The sequence below is a fragment of the Vipera ursinii genome (assembly GCF_947247035.1).
Source record: "Vipera ursinii genome assembly, chromosome: 14".
Lineage (NCBI taxonomy): Eukaryota > Metazoa > Chordata > Lepidosauria > Squamata > Viperidae > Vipera > Vipera ursinii.
The window spans coordinates 9,354,735-9,374,198 of record NC_139527.1 but is presented as its reverse complement, the minus strand read 5'-3'; the positions used below and the strand labels follow the sequence as shown (position 1 = coordinate 9,374,198).

At 45.0% G+C, this 19,464-nt stretch overlaps 1 protein-coding gene across 1 annotated transcript in view; it reads right to left on the bottom strand.

The window, feature by feature from the left end:
* Positions 1-19,464, bottom strand: part of NCOR2 (nuclear receptor corepressor 2) — a 189,592-nt gene that overhangs the window by 143,194 nt on the left and 26,934 nt on the right. Inside the window, 3 exon segments of the mRNA XM_083373217.1 lie at positions 1,287-1,458; positions 1,634-1,761; positions 8,522-8,742. Coding sequence (XP_083229343.1) covers positions 1,287-1,458; positions 1,634-1,761; positions 8,522-8,626 — 405 coding nt within the window. The 5' untranslated portion in view covers positions 8,627-8,742.

The following is a 19,464-nucleotide window of genomic DNA, read 5'->3' as shown; positions in this document are numbered from 1 at the left end:
CAGCCAAGGCATCTCATCTGGGCCTATTGACTTGGAAAGTGTCCTTCCCTCCTCACCCTCCTTCTTTCTCCAGATGACTCCCATCTGTAACCTTAAACCAGGGAGAAACTGCCTGGCTGGCCCTCAAAACATCTGCTTCCCACCAGGAGACCTCATCCAAGTTGGCCATCTCTATTTCTAAGGAGTGGGAAGGGAGACAAGACCTTCATTGTTCCATAACAGCAACTGTCACTCCCTGTGTGTCCTCCAGAAGGATCCCCACCTTTATCCTCTCCTCACAACACAACTTCCTGTCTTTAGACAGCTGGCTGGGGCGGGGGGGGGCGGGAATGGTTGCCTTCTTTGAATCCACCAGGAGCCAAGCCTCTTCATCATTTTGGCAGGTCTCTGAACATCTGAAGATGACCTATTTCACCCCCCTGCCCTTCACCTCCAACAGCAGAAGATTTAGCTATCTCAGCTTCTTCCCAAGTTGAAGCATGACCAACTACTAACTCAAGTAAACGTAAAGGTTCCCCCGCACATGCGTGCTAGTCGTTTCCAACTCTAGGGGCCGGTGCTCATCTCCGTTTCAAAGCCGAAGAGAGCCAGCGCTTGTCCGAGGACGTCTCCGTGGTCCTGTGGCCGGCATGACTAGACGCCAAAGGCGCACGGAACGCTGTTACCTACCCACCGGAGTGGTCCCTATTTTTCTACTTGCAGTTGTACGTGCTTTCAAACTGCTAGGTTGGCAGAAGCTGGGGCGAGTAACAGGCGCTCACTCTGTTACGCGGCACTCGGGATTTGACCCGCCAAACTGCCAACCATCTGATCGACAGGCTCAGCGTCCTAACCCACTGAGCCACCGCGTCCCTAACTAACTCAAACAACCCATCAAACAGTAAACAACAGCTCTATCAAGGAACCACCAGGAATACTCCCAACACTGACAGGGCAAACCATACGTAAACAGAGAGCAAACCCCACCAGCTTCTAGCACTGATGATGTTACCTAGTTGGGTCACAAAGTTCCACAAGAAAACCACCAAGCTCAGAGAGCGTCAAGAACTTCAGTCCTCCCCTCCTCCTCTCCACAAACCCCACACCTTCCTAGCACTGAGGATGTTACCTAGTTGGGTCATGAAACGTCTGCAAGAAAACCACCCAGCTCCGAGAACACCGAGGACCCCCCCAGTTCAACCCTGAGCTTCAATCATTCTCTTCTCTCAGACTTATGACCGTCATGGGTGGGCTCTATTACTGTTGTAAGTCAAGGACTACCTGTACATCTTCTCTTCCCAGCTTACCCGGGAGAAGCCCTCTGTTCCTCCCTGGCTGAGCAGAGTCGGAGGCCTCAGCAGCGGCTCCTGTAGCAGCTCCATCCGAGGCCTCTTGGTCTCAATAAACTCGATTTCCGACGATTTGCTCAGATCGGAGAGATACGGATGGGACTCAGTCCGAGCGTGGGTCTCTTGCGATCTGCAGGGGAGAGGGGGAAAAAAGATCGGGTCAAGGAGCACCAATCCCATCTATTTTAAATCTTATTCTTTCTTTTTTTTAGGCTCATTCTACCAAGGCAAACCGTAAGGCCACCTTTAATGTTAAAAGAGAGCTTCCAAAAACCTGTTGGAACATCGAAAGCATCCCATCTTACCTTTCATTTCCTGGCTGAAATTCGGATAACAAGGAGGGTCTCCGACGTTGGGGGTTTAAGAGAGACCCCGGAGGCAGGTGGGAAGGGTATTCTCGAGGATGGTGCTGATATTCCAAGAGACCCACGTCCTAAAACAGATGACACAAAACCAAGAATAAACCTTCAGGTTGAAAGCCTATAGAGGCAGCCCTGGACTTCCAACAGTTCATTTAGCGACCTTTTAAAAGTTACACAACGGCACTGGAAAAAGTGACCTAGGACCATTTTTCACCCTGAAGACCGTTGCACCATCCCCCCCCCCAGTCACGTAACTTACATTCGGATGCTTGGCCACTGACTCATATGTATGACCGTCGCTGTGTCCTGGGGGTCACGTGATCAAATTTTAGACAGACTCATATTTATGACACGTCGTAGCGTACCGGAGTCATGTGATCCCCTTTGGCGACCTTCTGACAAACAAAGTCAATGGGGAAACCAGATTCACTTAACAATTGTGTTGCTAACTTAACAACTGCAGGGATTCACTGAACAACTGCGGCAAGGAAAGTTGTAAAATAAAACTTGGGGCTCAATTGTGGTCAAAAGTCGAGGACTACCTGTAGCTACAGCAGAGTCTTATGCATCTTCTTGCAACGGCTGAAATTATTACAGGCAGTCCTCGACTTACAGTCAAAAACTGTTGTAAGCTGAGGACCACCTGGGGCAGGTTCTCCAGATCTTGCCGAGTCCAAAGATGGCTTCCGTCACTATAAGGATGGCCCTGGGCGCTTCGTAAGATCCACCAATCCTCATGAGCATGTCTGATCCTCATGGCTCATGAGGAAACATTTATTTAGAATAGAATAACAGTTGGAAGGGACCTGGTGGGTCATCTAGTCCAACCCCCTGCTCAGGCAGGAAACCCTGTACCATTTCAGACAAATGGCTGGCCAGTCTCTTCTTAAAAACTTCCAGCGTTGGAGCATTCACCACTTCTGGAGATAAATTGTTCCACTGATTAATATTCTCACTGTTAGGAAATTCCTTCTTAGTTCCAGGTTGCTTCTCTGCTTGATGAGTCTCCAATCCGTGGCTTCTTGTCCTGCCTGCGGGTGCTTTGGAGAATAGCTTGACTGCCTCTTCTTTGGGGCAGCCCCTAAGATACTGGAACGCTGCTATCATGTCCCCCCTCGTCCTTCTCTTCATTGGACTAGACATACCCAATTCCAGCAACCGTTCCTTATATGTTTTAGCCTCCAGTCCCCTGATCATCTTTGTTGCTCTTCTCTTCACTCTTCCTAGAGGAAACATTTATTTAGAATAGAATAACAGTTGGAAGGGACCTGGTGGGTCATCTAGTCCAACCCCACGCTCAGGCAGGAGACCCTATACCATTTCTGACAGATGGCAGTCCAGTTTCTTCTTGAAAGCCTCGAGTGATGAAGCTCCCACCACGCCTGAAGGCAACTTCTGTTCCATTGTTGGATTGTTCTAACTGTCAGGAAATTCCTCCTTAGTTCAAGGTTGCTTCTCTCCTTGATCAGTTTCCATCCGTTGCTTCTTGTTCTGCCTTCAGGTGCTTTGGAGAATAGGTTGACCCCCTCCTCTCTGTAACAGCCCCTCAAATACTGGAATACTGCTACCATATTGCCTCTAGTCCTTTGGATTAAATCCATTTAACCAAATAACATAATAACAGAGCTGGAACGGACCTTGGAGATCTTCTAGTGCAGGGGTCCCCAATCCTTGGTTCGTAGACTAGTACCGGTCCGTGGCATGGCAGCAACCAGTCCGCACAAACAAGCAAAGAGCCCCATCCATGGGATGCAGGCAGCACGCAAAACCACACACTCTCCGGTCCATGGAAAAACCTCTCTCCATGGAACTGGGGGCCACTGCTCTATATCACTTATCCTTGATCTTCTACCTTGGTTTTTAGGTTTTTCTGGAAAAACAAAGCAGGCCAGGATATTTAATCCCCAGCCCACTTGTTCCCCAAACTCTTCTCCTTCCACAAGGCCAGAACTGGAAACCAAGGCATTGAGTTTTCTGTAACCTCCTGACTGAACCTCTCTGGAGAAGCTTAGAGTGATGCAACAAGACAGGAAACCCACAATTTGAGGAAACATCTTCACTTTAGCCCCATGGGAGAGTCTGGAGAACTTTGTGGTGCACACTGAAGGCTCCAAAATGTACACATCTAGGTCAAAAGTACTCAGGAAAAAAGGAGAACTAAGGAAAACCCCACGCCAAACATCCTTTGGTCAAAAGGAGAAACTTCCTCAAAATTAACGGTCATCTTTAGAGTCAAAACCACATCAACTGTACCAGAATATTCTCCATAAATTAACGCCTTGGTTAAGATTTCCTTCCAGATCTGTTTTCCCCCACACATTAATCCCTGTTCTGCCTTCATTTCAAGGCACTCTATTTGCATCTGGACCTCCTCCCCACCCCTAGACTCCTACTCCCACTGTGCCTGACCCCCACATTTGGATTTGAACTTGAGGTCCAACCCCAGGTTGCTTCAACTACACTTCCCAACAGAAGCTAAACATCTTGCAAAATATCTGAAGTCCCACTTCATGGCTGACTAACCCACCAAGGGCTGGATTCGCCCAATGTGCTAAACTAGATCAAGATGCAAGTGGACCTAGACACTTTGCTATTCAATCAAGCCACCCCTTAATTCGTACAGGTCTGAGATGATGTTACCCAGTTTGGGTTATGAAACTTTTGCAAGAAAACAATCAAGCTCAGAAGTTCTCAGTCAATCCAGGTCAGGGTTGTCCCAAAGGTGCTTTTTCAAGAGGCAACTGGATTTTCTGGTTTTTCTTTGAAGATGTGTCTCTCATCTGGGTCCAGTTTTAATTTCCAAATCTTGCTGGTGAAGTCCTGTGAATTGTTGATGCGATGGGTGGCGTTGCCAACTAGAGGAGCTAATAATAAAAAAAATCCTTCCATTCCCCACCCTCCAATCAGAGCTGAAGGAACTTCTTGGATGAGAAGTGAAAAGTCTTCGAAGAAAAAAACAGAAAGACCAATTGCCTCTTGAAAAAGCACCTTTGGACAACCAAGCTCAGATAACACCAAGGGTCCCTCGTTTCCACCCTGAGCTACAAATATTCTCTTCTGTTGATACTGATAATGTTACCTAGTTCGGTAATGAAACATTTGCAAAGCTAACAACCAAAAACCTGGAGAACACCAAGGACCCAACGGTTGAAACCTGAGCTACAAATATTCTCTTCAGTTGGTACTGATTATGTTGTCTAGTTGGACAATGAAACGTCTGCAAGCAAACACCCAAGCTCAGAAACATCAAGGACTCCATACTTGAAGCCTGAGCTACAAATATTCTTTTCTATTGGTTCTGATGGTGCTACTTGGGTGGGTCATGAAACATCTGCAAAAAAAACCTCCAAGCTCAGAGAGCACCAGGACTCTTCATTTCAACCCTGAGCTACAAATGTTCTCCTTTATTGCTTAATTCATACACTCTCTGAGAGTGATCCTAAATGCTTGGAGATGCCACCTCATTCATCTCAAAAGCTTCCAAAGGATACTTTAGAACATAGAATCACAGGGCTGGAAGGGACCTCAGAAGTCTTCTAGTCCAACCCCTTGCTCAAGCAGGAGACTTTATACCAGGGGTCTTCAAACTCGGCCCTTTTATGACTCATGGACTTCAACTCCCAGAATTCCTCAGCCAGCGGGCCTGGCTGAAGAATTATGGGAGTTGAAGTCCATGAGTCATAAAAGGGCCATGTCTGAAGACCCCTGCTTTATACCATCCCGGTCAAATGGTTGTCCAGTCTATTTTTGAAAAGCTCCAATGATGGAGCACCCACAACTCCAGGAGACAATGTCTCCTTATTTCTAGGCTGGATCTCTCTTTGACAACCTTCCACCCATTGCTTCTTGCCCTGCCCTTCTGAAGTAGGGCTGGAGAACAAACACTGTGGTGTGAACAGGGGAAGAGAGCCAACCAACGGCCAGCCACAAGACTTTCTCTCCTCAGTTGATACTCTGAACTCAACAACTCAACTCAAGCTTCTCCTACAGTTGTTGGACAAGGCCAACGTCTTCAATAAATCACCGTCACTATACAGGGATCCTAAAGTGGATCCCTCAATCCCATCTGGGGCCCCATTAACTGTCCATAGTGTCAACGAGGCTATAAGAAACACTTGGAGATTGACAAACCATGTAAAGCCATTCAACTAGGCTTCCAACTCTAATGAAGGCCATTTGTTGAAAAATTCTTATCTCCCTTCTTCTACATGGCCCGGGGGGGGGGGGGGGTTGTCTCCAAACTTGGCAACTTTTAAGACTTGCGGTATTCCAGAATTCCTTATCCAGCAAGGGGAACATCACCAGGATATAGCTGGTGGAGGGATTCTGGGAGTTGGAAGTCCACAAGTCTTCAAGCTGACAGGTTTGGAGAGCCCTGTTGTAGATTACAGACCTCACTTCTCAATACAGTTGAATTTTGAGAGTTTAGATGGTTGCCAGCTGTTTCAAGGGCCGCAAAACTGACCAGGGAAATTCCAAGGAAGGTTGAGAAAAGGGGGGTGGTGGTGGAGTTGGATCTACGCTGCCGATAAATCAATAAAATTAACAGCCAAATTCCCAGAAAATGAAAAGAAGTTACTTGAGGCCGTGAATGTTTAGAATTGTTTTCCCATCAAACTTTGGAGATGTGATCACTCTCCGTCATTATTCCACTTTTGATCTGGCTATCGTTATCCCCACTTTCAGTTTTACAAGCTGTTTTGGAGTTCCGAGTGCGCTTAAATTTGTGGGTTAACCTTATTTTCCTTGTCCTTTTTCTTTTCCGACTCTGGGCCTTTTATTGAATTTTTTATCTTGTAATCCTGCCGGGAGTCAAGAATTATTCAAATGCTAATAATAATAATACTTGGCACAGTGTCCTGCCTCTTAAGATTCTTAAGTTCCCATGATAAGATTGTTTTTTTTCCCCTTTATTGAGCTCAGGGGCTATTTTGGGCAAGTCTGACATTACAATCGGCTCTTTTTGATGTCTCTTTCTCTGCTCTCACTTGCAAAAAAAAAAAGTCTTTTGCTTTAGATCTAGAAAGCAAAGCAGGAAAACACGAGTTGAGGGCAATGAGGAACAAAGGTGCAAGTACGCCCCCAGATGAGCGTCAGTAATTATGGTTTATTTGATGCAGACTTTCTGCCTGCAAGGAAACAGTCTCCTCTGTGTGTCTGTGTGTGTGTTAAACCTCTTAAGTGCATTTCCGTTTCCTACTGTCTCTGCTCTCACTTGCAAGAAAGAGTTGCAAGACTTGAAAGAAATCTGACATCAAATCAGCTGAGATAGCCTTTTTGGCAAATGCAGAATGTCCTCGTCAAGACTTCACAATTTCTAAAAGGCACACGGGGGAGGGTTTACATCAGGGGTCCCCAACTCTCAGGCTACAAACTCACTAACAGGCCTTGAACCTTTCAGATGCCCAGGCCACAGAAGCAGTGGACGAGGGTGCATGTGCATCCCCACTCATGCAAGCAGTGGGTGAGAGCATGCATGCCTAGGCTCCATTTGCATGAAAGTGGGTCCTTGTGCCCGCTGCTCGTGCAAACGGAGCTGCGCACATGCCCGCACTTGTCCGCTGCGCATGCAGAACCATCCCTTCTTCCCCCCCCCCCCCCCACGCTGGTCCATAAAGCCAAAAAAGTTGGGGAACTGGTCTAGACAATTTACCAAGGCCAACTCATCAAAGCAAAACTTGCCACAGCCAACCAACACACTGCAGGACAAGTCAACATGGCCAACTCACAGCAGGACAAGAGGTACACTAATATCGAAGAAATGGTGGCATAGAATCATTAAAGAAAAGATGCCAAAGGAGGGACATAATCAAAAGGGAATGACAAAAATTAAAATAATTTTTATTTATTTTAAATAAATATCTTTTAAATAAAAAGAATTAATTTTTTATTTATTTTATATTTTATTTATATTTAAATTGAATTATTGAACTGTGCCATGGCAAGTTGCCTCTAAGACCTTGAAAGGATGGAAGGATGGGTTAACCTTGAGCTGGTCAGAATTGAACTGCTAGCACTGGGCAGAATTAGCCTGCAATACTGCATTCTAACCACTGTGGACCTGGAAAGGAGGGAGGGAGGGAGGAAAATAGCACTTAGACTTATACACCGCTTTACAGTGCTTTACAGCCCTCTCTAAGCGGTTTAGAGAGTCAGCCTCTTGCCCCCAACAATCTGGGTCCTCATTTTACTGACCTCAGAAGGATGGAAGGCTGAGTCAACCTTGAGCCGGTGAGAACTGAACTGCAGGCAGTCAGAGGAAGGAAGGAAGGAAGGAAGGAAGGAAGGAAGGAAGGAAGGAAGGAAGGAAGGAAGGAAGGAAGGAAGGAAGGAAGGAAGGCCTTAGACTTATATACCACTTCACAGTGCTTTACAGCCCTCTCTAAGTGGTTTAGAGAGTCAGCCTCTTGCCCCCAACAATCGGGGTCCTCATTTTACCAACCTCGGAAGGATGGAAGGCTGAGTCGACCTTGAGCTCTGTCAGGGTCAGACTCCAGGCTGTGGGCAGAGTCAGCCTGCAATGCTGCACTCTAACCACTGCACCAGCAGAGCTCCTACAGCCAGGTTTTTGAGTGAATCACTGCAGTTCTTAAGTGAAATCACATGGACACTGAGCAAATCTGGCTTTCCCCATCGGCTTTGCTGGTCGGACGCTGGCTGGGAAAGTCGTGAATGGCGAATCCGTGGCGCCGGGATGCTGCAACCATTTGTAGACCATCCTGGTTGCCAAGCACCACAAATTCACGCCACGTGATCATCTCCTTTGCAGAGACCACCCCAAGGCTCTAGCCCTCATGACCCAGAAAGCCCACTCTGAGAGAGGACACTCACCACATGAGGCTGATTTAACGCCACGGGGTAGGACATGGCGTGGGAAGGGTAGTGGGTCTCTGCCCCCCGCCAGGTCTGGGCTGCCGGTTGTGTAGATCCAGCCATTACTAAAGGGGGGCAGTCTTCTGTGGGGAATCCCTCTTAAGAACCAGCGATGTGATACACTAAGGAATCCCGGAGTTCAGGCCCATGATGCTCGCCCAAGCCATGTCACGTTGTGCCTGTAAGGGAAACAAAAGCAAACTGGATTAGAGTCCCGTTGAAAAAAAGGGGTGAGTTTGAGACAATTAAATAGGTGGGTACCTCCCATAAAGGAGTCCAAATTGGACATCCTGTGGCCTAGAGGTGAAAACAACTGCCTAATGTGCAATCAGCCCAGGTTCGAATCTCGGAAGGGTATGGCTGACTGACGAAAACTAATAAGTTTGAAATGCATATCAGTCTCCCTTAATTCTTTGTTAGCAATTTTAAAATTTACACACACACATATATATAATGCTTTTAAAAAAATTTCTAGTTAAAATTGTTTTATCTTTAAAATAAAAAGGAAAATGACATGAAAAACAACCAAGCAGCATTTAAAAAATTTACCACAGCAAACGTTCTAAAATGTAAATGTTTCTCCATTAACAATATTGTGCATGGCATTTGACATTTGTAACGTTTTCTTAGAGTACAGAATAAAATACAAAAATACAAAAGCAAAACGGGAGAACGCAGTGGGGAGAGGAAAGGGGGAGGGGGAAGTGAGGGGAAGAAGGAAAGAAAAGGCACAGACTTCCAACTTCCTCTGTTGCAGTAGAAGGAAGCATTAATTAATTTTAAATTTAAATTTTAACTTTGTCTTAATCCTGTGGGCTAGTATTAATTTAATTCTATTTTATCTTTCCTTTTTGTATTGTTTTAATTCGCCCTGTGAACCACCCTGAGTCCTTCGGGAATAGGGCGGTATATAAAATCAATCAATCAATCAATAAATAAATAAACATCAAAGCTCCACTTTTTACTTTTCCAAAGTAGTATAAAGTAGCCATTTCTATCACAACAAATCCATCTAATCAGTAAAACCCAAAACCAGAGGGTTTTTTTCCTACCTTCAAACACAAAGTCTAGAAGCAGTCTCCAACTAGAAACAGAAGTTTACTTATATTTTCTTCTTTAATCAAAACGGTCATTTTAGCCGTATCTGCCAACTCCATCAGCTTCTGTAGCCATTCATCCATTGTGAAAATCAAAATGTCTTTCCGTTTTTGTGCATACAACAATCTTGCTGCCGTCAACATATAGTAGTGGCCAAAATTGTGGAAACCTTTTAGGAAAAGTGCAACGCATTTACTACAGGGAGAGGGTTTACGTGTCACTCCCTTTGCAAAATTCCTTGGTTTGGAAGGAGTTAGCACTTGGCAGGCATCTCTCTCTCCCCCTTTCTCTCTCTCATAGATAGATAGATAGATAGATAGATAGATAGATAGATAGATAGATAGATAGATAGACAGATAGATAGACAGAGATAGATAGATAGATAGATAGATAGATAGATAGATAGATAGATAGATAGATAGATAGACAGACAGACAGACAGACAGACAGACAGACAGACACAGACAGACAGACAGACAGACAGACGGAGATGGATGGATGGATGGATAGGTAGATGGATAGATGGATGAACAGATAATGATAATAGATGATAGTTAGATATAGATGATAGATGATAACATAAATGAAAGATACAGATATAATTTGATAGATGATAATGATAATATAGATGAAAGATAGATGATATAGATCCGTGGTGGCAAACCTATGGCACGCGTGCCACAGGTGGCATGCAGAGCCCTCTCTGTGGGCATGCGCGCCTTTGCCCCAGTCCTAGGCCTTCAGCTGGATTTTATAAAACTTTTTCACTTTAGGCCTCTGCTGCCAGGTGGGGAAAAAAGGTTCAAGCAATCAATCAATTTCAACTTCTTGCAGGGAAGGGGAAAAAAAAGATCTCGCAAATTTGGAATTGATTGTTTGAACTTTTTAGTCCCACCCAGTCTGCCATTACCACTGCAGCCACACCTACCCAATGGGCCACACCCACCCAATGGGCCACGCCCACCCAATGGGCCACGCCCACCTGGCACCCGACGATACATAAGTGGGTTTTGGGCTGCAGTTTGGGCACTCGGTCTATAAAAGGTTCGCCATCACTGATATAGATGATAGATGATAGATGATATATGATAGATATATGATAGAATATATATAGACGATAGATAGATAGATAGATAGATAGATAGATAGATAGATAGATAGATAGACAGACAGACAGACAGACAGACAGACTGGCACACGATAGATAGATAGATAGATAGATAGATAGATAGATAGATAGATAGATAGATAGACAGACAGACAGACAGACAGGCACACGATAGATAGATAGATAGATAGATAGATAGATAGATAGATAGATAGATAGACAGACAGACAGACTGGCACACGATAGATAGATAGATAGATAGATAGATAGATAGATAGATAGATAGATAGATAGATAGATAGACAGACAGACAGACAGACAGACAGACAGACAGACAGACAGGCACACGATAGATAGATAGATAGATAGATAGATAGATAGATAGATAGATAGGCACATGATAGATAGATAGATAGATAGATAGATAGATAGATAGATAGATAGGCACATGATAGATAGATAGATAGATAGATAGATAGATAGATAGATACATACATACATACATACATACATACATACATACATACATACATATATACATACGTAAGTGGCCAAAATTGTGGAAACCTTTTGGGAAAAGTGTATTTTTGAGGTTTGATGGCTAATAACACCACTTTTTTGGGGAGTACTACGATAACATTATATATCAATGGAAATATAATTTAATCAAGAATGCAGTGCAACGAAGTTTGTTCAATTATCTGTGCTGTATTCTACGAAACGTTATAGCCAAATAACCAGAAAAAGGAAGCACAACTTGCTTAGGTTGATATTAGGTAGCTTTCCTTCATCTGACTGTAGCCAATGAGCACGGGTGTTTAGAGAGCCAATCGGGCGCCATCTTGTTTCGGCAATGAGCCAATCAGATCACAGTAGGATTCGGTTATCGATGTCACGAGTTGAAGCTGAGGGGAGGACATATGTCAGTGTGTTATGTGATGGCTATCAAGTTGGTTGGGGGGTTCTTTGTGTTCTTTCATTTAGTGAGCTTGCAAAACGTGATAAAATTAAAGCAATGGTGCAAAGAGTTGACGGGTTGCCCAGAGAGCGATGTAAAATAGTATTATTAAGCGAACAAGGCTACAGAAGGAAAATTGGTGGAAACTTAACCAAAGGTGGCATCTCTACTGTACACTTTTCCCAATTTTGGCCACTACTGTATGTAAGATCAAAGTTCCAATTTTTTTTCCCCAAGTCTTTTTCCATTAAGCCCATAAGAAAAGTTTCTGGTGTTATCTTTACTTTTAAGAATGTTCTGCATTAGGGCATGAATCCTACCTACTCCGATATTTCTTTGCATTATTGCACGTCCACCATAAATGATAAAAGGTGGCAGTCAGAATTTCCATCACTCAGCAAAACTGGGTTGGGAAGCCAGGCCTGATATTACAACCTTACGTTGCCATGGTTGTTAAATTACATGACTGTTAAGCAAATCCGGCTTCCCTCATTAACTTGGTTTGTCGGAAGCCACCTGGGAAGGTTGCAAATGATGATTGAGACTAAAACATACGAAGAACAGCTGCGGGACTTGGTTTTGGCTAGTCCACAGGTCTGCAACCCGCGGCTCTTTCAGCCATCTCCTGCGGCTCCCAGTCCTCTGCCATGTGCAGTCCAAAAAAAATGGGACTAAAAAAGTTCAACCAATCAATTCAAATATGCAGTCAAACCCTGTTCTACACATACGCGCAAATACGCGCATGCGCACACATTTTTTGCGGCTCCCAGTTTTTCCTTTTGTGAGGGAACCGGTTCTGAGTGGCTCTTTCACTGTTTCGGGCTGCTGACCCCTGGGCTAGTCTAAAGAAAAGAAGAAAGAGGGGTGACATCATAGCAGTATTCTAGTATTTAGGGGCTCCTACGAAGAAGAGGGGGTCAAATTATTCTCCAAAGCACCAGAAGCCAGGGCAAGAAACAATGGTTGGAAACTGACCAAAGAGAGAAGCAACCTGGAATTAAGGAGAAACTTCCTGACAGTGAGGACAATCAACCAGTGGAACAGCTTTGCCTCCAGAAATCGTGGGCGCTCCGTCACTGGAAATCTTTAAGAAGGGACTGGACAATCGCCTGAGACGGTATAGGTTCTCCTGCTTAAGCAGGGGGCTGGACTAGAAGACCTCCAAGGTCCCTTCCAGCTCTATTCTATTCTTATTCTTATTCCCATTCCATATTCTATTCCATATTCTATTGTATCCTGTCCTATCCTATCCTATCCTATCCAAGCTTCTCTAAATCAAGCCTGTTCCCTCCCCCCCCCCCACCCCTTCATCCATTGCAGCATTGAACTATTTTCTTGCATGGTTTCCAAAAGGGAAGAGAAAAAGGAAGTTCAACTTGCCACCAACAGACTTCGTCTTCCTCGGAATTTGTTTCTAGGATTGCGTAACAAAAGGTCTCTCTGCAAACTGTCCCCAGGTTCATTCTTCTCCCTCCCCAACCAGGTTGGAAAAAGTTGCCTCACCAGTTGAACGTACGCCTGTTTCAAGAGCTTTACAGTCATTTCAAACCCTGCCTCCCCTTTACAGCAAGGGTGTCAAACTCAATTTCCTTGAGGGCCGCATCAGCATTGCGGTTGCCCTCAGGGGGCCGGGTGGGTGTGGCCAGGGTGGGCGTGGCCTACTGGGTGGGCGTGGCTAGAGTGCATATGGCCTACTGGGTGGGCGTGGCCAGCTCTACATCGTTCGCATCAAGGGTGCCTATGGGGGCCTGGGCAGGAGTGGGACAGATCTGAGGGTCTCTGGCAGGAGGAGGGTCTCTGGGCCAGGGCCAAGGCAGTGGGGGCCGTTCCCGCCCTGTTTCCAGGATGGCTTCGCGGGCCGGATCCGGCCCCCGGGCCCTGTGTTTGACATGTCTGCTTTACAGGCTTACCAATGTTAGAAGTTACCACCACAATGAAAAAAAAACAAAATAACTTATAACCGATCCTCAAACTCATGACCGTCGCAACACCCCCGCAGTCACATGATCACCACTTGTGACTTTCCAAGCCGGCTTCCAACGAGTAAAGTCACCGGGGACGCTGTCACGTTTTGCTTAATGACTGTGGGCGATTCTCTTAATGATCTCAACCGTGGCTGCCAGATCTGCCCGTTAAGTGGAGCGGTGCTTAAGAACTGCTTCCTTTAGTTGGTGCTTCTGCAAACTCAACCAATGGGGGTTTGCTCTACAAACCACAATAAGCAAGCCACGGTTTAGGCCAGCGAGAAGAGCCCACCCAGGAACCGCTCAGGCATCCATCAAGCCAGACTCTGAATTGCGAACCTCCATCTTTGCAAATGCTACAAAGGGACTACAAGGATCGTGCATCCCTCCCCTTTAAACCTGGATGGGTTCAGCGGCTGGCTAAGGATGATGGAAGGTGAAGCCCAACCCAGGATGGAGAATGAGGGTTGGGGATAGCATCTAATTTACAAACAGGGTTTAAGTTGGTGTTTGTGAACCTCGGCAACCTGAGACTGGGAGGACCAAAACTCCCATCTTCAAAGTCGACCAAGACTGGTTTAGGATCTAAAAAAACACATTTGAGTACATCCTGGCAGAACTAAAAGAGGAATACAGATAGTCCTCAACTTATGAGTTTGTTTAGTGACTACCTACGGGAGCACCTTGCTTAGCAATATAAAGTTTGGGCTCAATTGTGGTCATTTAAATTGAAGACTAAAGGTGAAGGTAAAGGTTCCCCCGCACATGCGTGCTAGTCGTTTCCGACTCTAGGGGCCGGTGCTCATCTCCGTTTCAAAGCCGAAGAGCCAGCGCTTGTCCGAGGACGTCTCCGTGGTCATGTGGCCGGCATGATTAGATGCCAAAGGCGCACGGAACGCTGTTACCTTCCCACCGGAGTGGTCCCTATTTTTCTACTTGCATTTTTACGTGCTTTCGAACTGCTAGGTTGGCAGAAGCTGGGACGAGTAACAGGCGCTCACTCTGCTACGCGGCACTCGGGATTCGACCCGCCAAACTGCCGACCTTATGATTGACAAGCTCAGCGTCCCAACCCACTGAGCCACTGCGTCCCTTAAATTGACTATCTGTACCTAATTTTTGGATACATATCCAACTCAACAATTCCAGCATGGATCTTCGCCATGCGCCAGGAGAACCAAGCCATTTGCAAAGCCTTAAAGTAATCGTTTTTTTCCCAGACTACCTACCCAACGTTCAAAAAAATTGCAAAAGGGAGAGGGAAAAAAAACAACAACCCAAAAGAGTATCAATTCACCTCTCTTTGCTTCCTTTAATGTTTCTGGCTGCCAGCAGTTATTCTCTGTAGCTATGGAAACTCTGGCTGCCGTTCAAGTCAACTGTGGGAGAAGCTTTGCAGCCCCCTTTTTCCACTGCAATTGAGTTTTTTTTGTGTTTAAATAAATCCCGCATCGCCAGTCTTTTTATACCTGAATCAGACCAACATCCTTTCATTCTTAATTTTATTTTTGCAGCATGGAGCACCAGTTTAGGTAGTCCAACGCTTTTTATTTTTTTTAAAAAAAATATGACTCTCGACTTGCATCCCTAAAAGCCTGTCTTAAGCCTGGCTGCCTCCTTGCCGGCAGGCTTGTTCGGTTGGGTGGCGCAGAAGCTTTGCAAAGTTTGAGGAAAGCAAACGAAACTATTTTAAGTTTCAGTTTCAGAAGCTTTGCAAGGTGACAAAAACAAAGAAAGCCACCAGTGTGTTTGGATTCAAAGGTTTATGGTTTATAGAGTGGGGCTTGTTAACTCATTCACGTCTTCGATAAAGGAGAATATTTGTAGCACGGGGATGAGGTGAGAGGACCCTGATGTTCCCCCTGAGTTTGGTGGTTTTTCTTGAAGACGTCTCATTATCAAACTAGGTAACATCATCAGTACTAGAAGGGAGTAGATTTGAGATAGAGGAGGAGGAAGAGGAGGGGGGAGGGGGAAGGGAGGGGGAGGAGAAGGAGGAAGAGGGGGGCTGTAGGGTTCCCCTAACATCAGCACTGATTATGTTACCTAGTTGAGGTAACGCAACGCCTGCAAGAAAACCACCAAGTTCAGAGAGTCTTCAAGCAAGGGAGCCATTAGCATTGTCATCAAGTCCATCCATCTTTCTAACCATCCCCATCTTCTCTTTTCTTCCATCTTCCCACCACTGTAGACTTCTCCAGGGAGTTAATTTATTTTATTTATTTTAATTCCATTTATATCCCGCCCTTCTCCGAAGACTCAGGGCGGCTTACAAGCTTAGCAGTAGCCTTCATTCTATGTATATGCCTGCTTATTAGGGCTTTCACACACACCCCAAGCGGCATTATTACAAAGTCAGCTTAATTGCCCCCAACAATCTGGGTCCTCATTTTACCTACCTTGGAAGGATGGAAGGCTGAGTCAACCTTGAGCCTGGTGGGACTCGAACCTGCACTAATTGCAGGCAGCTGGTGTTACTCAAGGAGGCATTAGCCCACTGCTCCACCAAGGCTCTTTTTATTCAGTTTTAATCTGATTCCGTTTTTCTTTTTCACTTTCATCGTTTACTTCCTAGCTTCCAATCTTGTATTTTCCTGCACTCTGCTTAATGTAATTTTCCCTGAAAAGGAATATTGTGGTAAGAGATGGAAGATTTGTTGCTGGCGATTACCTTCATGGTTAAGGAATTAAGTGAAATCTCCACTTTCCCAGCTCGCAATGGACACCCCTAGAATCTCACATCCATCCTGAAGACCAAACCTGGATCCCCAAAGCTCACTAAACCCTTATCTGATATTGTCATAAAATACATTTTGCACTGGGACAAGATCTGAGAACTTTCAAGTTGCACCTCAACTAGGGTGAACTCAACTCAATATTTGCTTCTCAAGAAATCCTCCCTAAAAAAAATGACAAATTTAGTAAACCACCAAATGGCTCAATGTCTATGTAGATTCTCAATCATCCAGGTCATGGTTTTCCCAAAGGTGCTTTTCAAAAAAACAAAGACAGTCCAGATTGCCTTTGGGACCACATAATGCCTCCTGAAAGTTACCTAGTGATCTTCCTAGCTGATCAAGGTCTGGACTTTCCTGCCTTGAACAAGCCAACATCTCGCCAGAACCTGCCAGAAATAGAGCTTGAAATCAACTATTTGCTTTTGAATAAAAAAAAAGGGGACTCAAAATTGGCTCTTTTGGAGCACCAAAAGATTCCCAGGCTGTGTGTTGCAACCCGCAGTTGATGTGGTGGCCTCTAAGGATTTTGAAGGCACAAAAAAGCATTGTTCAAAGATTTTAAAAATAGTAAACAAATATAAGAGAATGGCATGAAAGGGGCAATTGCTGTAGCCTTTTCTTGCTGTCACCTTGGAGTTTTTCCAATCTCCACTGTGCAAACAGAGAGAAGGGAAAGGGAAATTCCACTTTTCTACAATGGCTGGAGGAAGGCCCAACGTTTGCACCATTAACAATTGAATTTCCTTTTCATTTTGTTCTTCAGACTGAACTTCTATCTGCTGAACACACTTGTACAGCCAGCGTTTTTTTTCCCAAAGCCTATTTTGGGGAGCTATTAAGGGCAGATCTAAAAAGCAGCAAGGAGTGCCACGCCATTTCTAATAGATAAGTAGGTAGATAATAAATAAGATTTACAAAACTAAAGCAGCTTGTCCTGCCAGTGTTGGTAAAGAATGTGGTTCAGCCATCAACGGACACATCCAGATAAACCGCCTTTGCACGTCGTTTAGAAGAGACAATCAAAACTCAATACAAACTAATATAAAGCAAGGAAGAAAAAAGAAGGAAAAGCAAAAAAAAGTGAAATAAAATAGCAAAAAAAAAAGCCGATACAAAGAAATGGTTTCCCAGATTTTTCCTAGCAATTGTAAGCTTATGAACCAGCTAAAGTCCTCCTAGAAACACAAAGCCATGACGAGCACAGACTGAATAAAATCGAGACAAAACAGAATTCATTCCAGATTTTAGCAAAAGAATACCACTACCTAGTTTAAGCCATTTTTGCTTGTTCACACACTGTTGGCTTTTCTGTTTCTTCTTCTGATTTTAATCCAATTAACTTGGTTTGTGGCAAAACCAGGTTTCCATTTGCTATCTTTCCTTTGCAAATTCCAAGAGAACTCTAGAAAAAGTACAGAGAAGAGCAACAAAGATGATCAGGGGACTGAAGGCTAAAACATACCAAGAACGGCTGCGGGACTTGGGTTTGGCTGGTCTAAAGAAAAGAAGAAACAGGGGTGACATGATAGCAGCATTCCAGTATTTGAGGGGCTGCCACAAAGAAGTGGGGGTCACGTTATTCACCAAAGCACCAGAGGGAAGGATGAGAAACAATGGTTGGAAACTGGTCAAACAGGGAAGCAACCTGGAATTAAGGAGAAATTTTCTGACAGTTAGAACAATTAACCAGTGGAACAACCTGCCACCAGAAGTTGTGAATGCTCCAAGACTGGAACTTTTTAAGAAGAGACTGGACAATCGTTTTGTCTGAAATGGTATAGCAGGAGGTTGGACCAGACGACCTCCAAGGTCCCTTCCAACTTATTATTATTGTTATTGCTTTTGCTATTGTTATTACATTAGTTTGTTGTTGATGATGATGATGATGGTGATTATTATTGTTGTTTGTTGTTGTTACTGAATGGGGGGGGGGTTCCCGGGTTTGAGAAGCAAAGCCACCCATCATAGAAAGCAAATCAACATGGATTTATTCCTTCTGCCCCATTTCAGGTGGAATAAATTTTGGCGACGCATCAAGTTTAAGGATCGAACAGCCTCAAGTCTTCTCTCGCCACTGCCTGCCGTGAGACAGAACGGGGCGAAAAGGACAAGTTAATTACTGATGCAGAACGGGCTAAAAATAAAACACAGCAGTGTCCTGCCGTTAAGTTAGACAAAGCGCCAACCGCCAGCGAGCTGGCAGGCGAAAAAAGGAATATTTTCAGGCACTGAGACATCAAGGACTTGTTCTCATCACTTCCGTCCTCCCATCCCTTCCCTTCCCTTCCCCCCTTGTCTCGCTTGGAAATTTAAAAAAAAAAACTTGGCTTCCCCAAGAAGGGAGAGAGAGAGAGAGAGAGAGAGAGAGAAGGAGAGAGAGAGGGAGAGAGAGAGAGAGAGAGAAAGAGAAAGAGAGAGAGAGAGAGAGAGAGGGAGAGAGGGAGGGAGAGAGAGAGAGAGAGAGAGAGAGAGGGAGAGAGAGAGAGAGAGAAAGAGAGAGAGAGAGAGAGAGAGAGAGAGAGGGAGAGAGAGGGAGAGAGAGGGAGAGAGAGGGAGAGAGGGAGGGAGAGAGGGAGAGAGGGAGAGAGAGAGAGAGAGAGAGAATAAAACCAGCCAGCAGGTAGTCCCCTTGATTTACAATCACAATTGGGACACAAATTTCCATTTTGCTAAGCAAGGCGGTTGTCAAGTCGGCCATGCCCAATTTTATTGCCAAGATTGTTAAGCAAATCACAGCAGCACTTGTTAGGCAAATTGTGCAGTTGTTAATTAAGCGAATCCTGGTTTCCCCCCCCCTCCCTTTGACTTCGTCAGAAGCCAGCTGGGGATCACGTGACCTTGGGGCACGCTGCAACCGTCCTACCTACCGTGTACACCCAGTTGGCAAGCGCCTGAATTTTGATCAGATGACCCCCCTTGGGGCTGTTGCGACCGTCACTAAATGTGAGGACCGATCAGAAGTCCCTTTTTTCAGGGCTGCTGTTATCTTCCAATGGTCCCTAAACAAAATGGCTGCAAACTGAGGCCTACCTGTA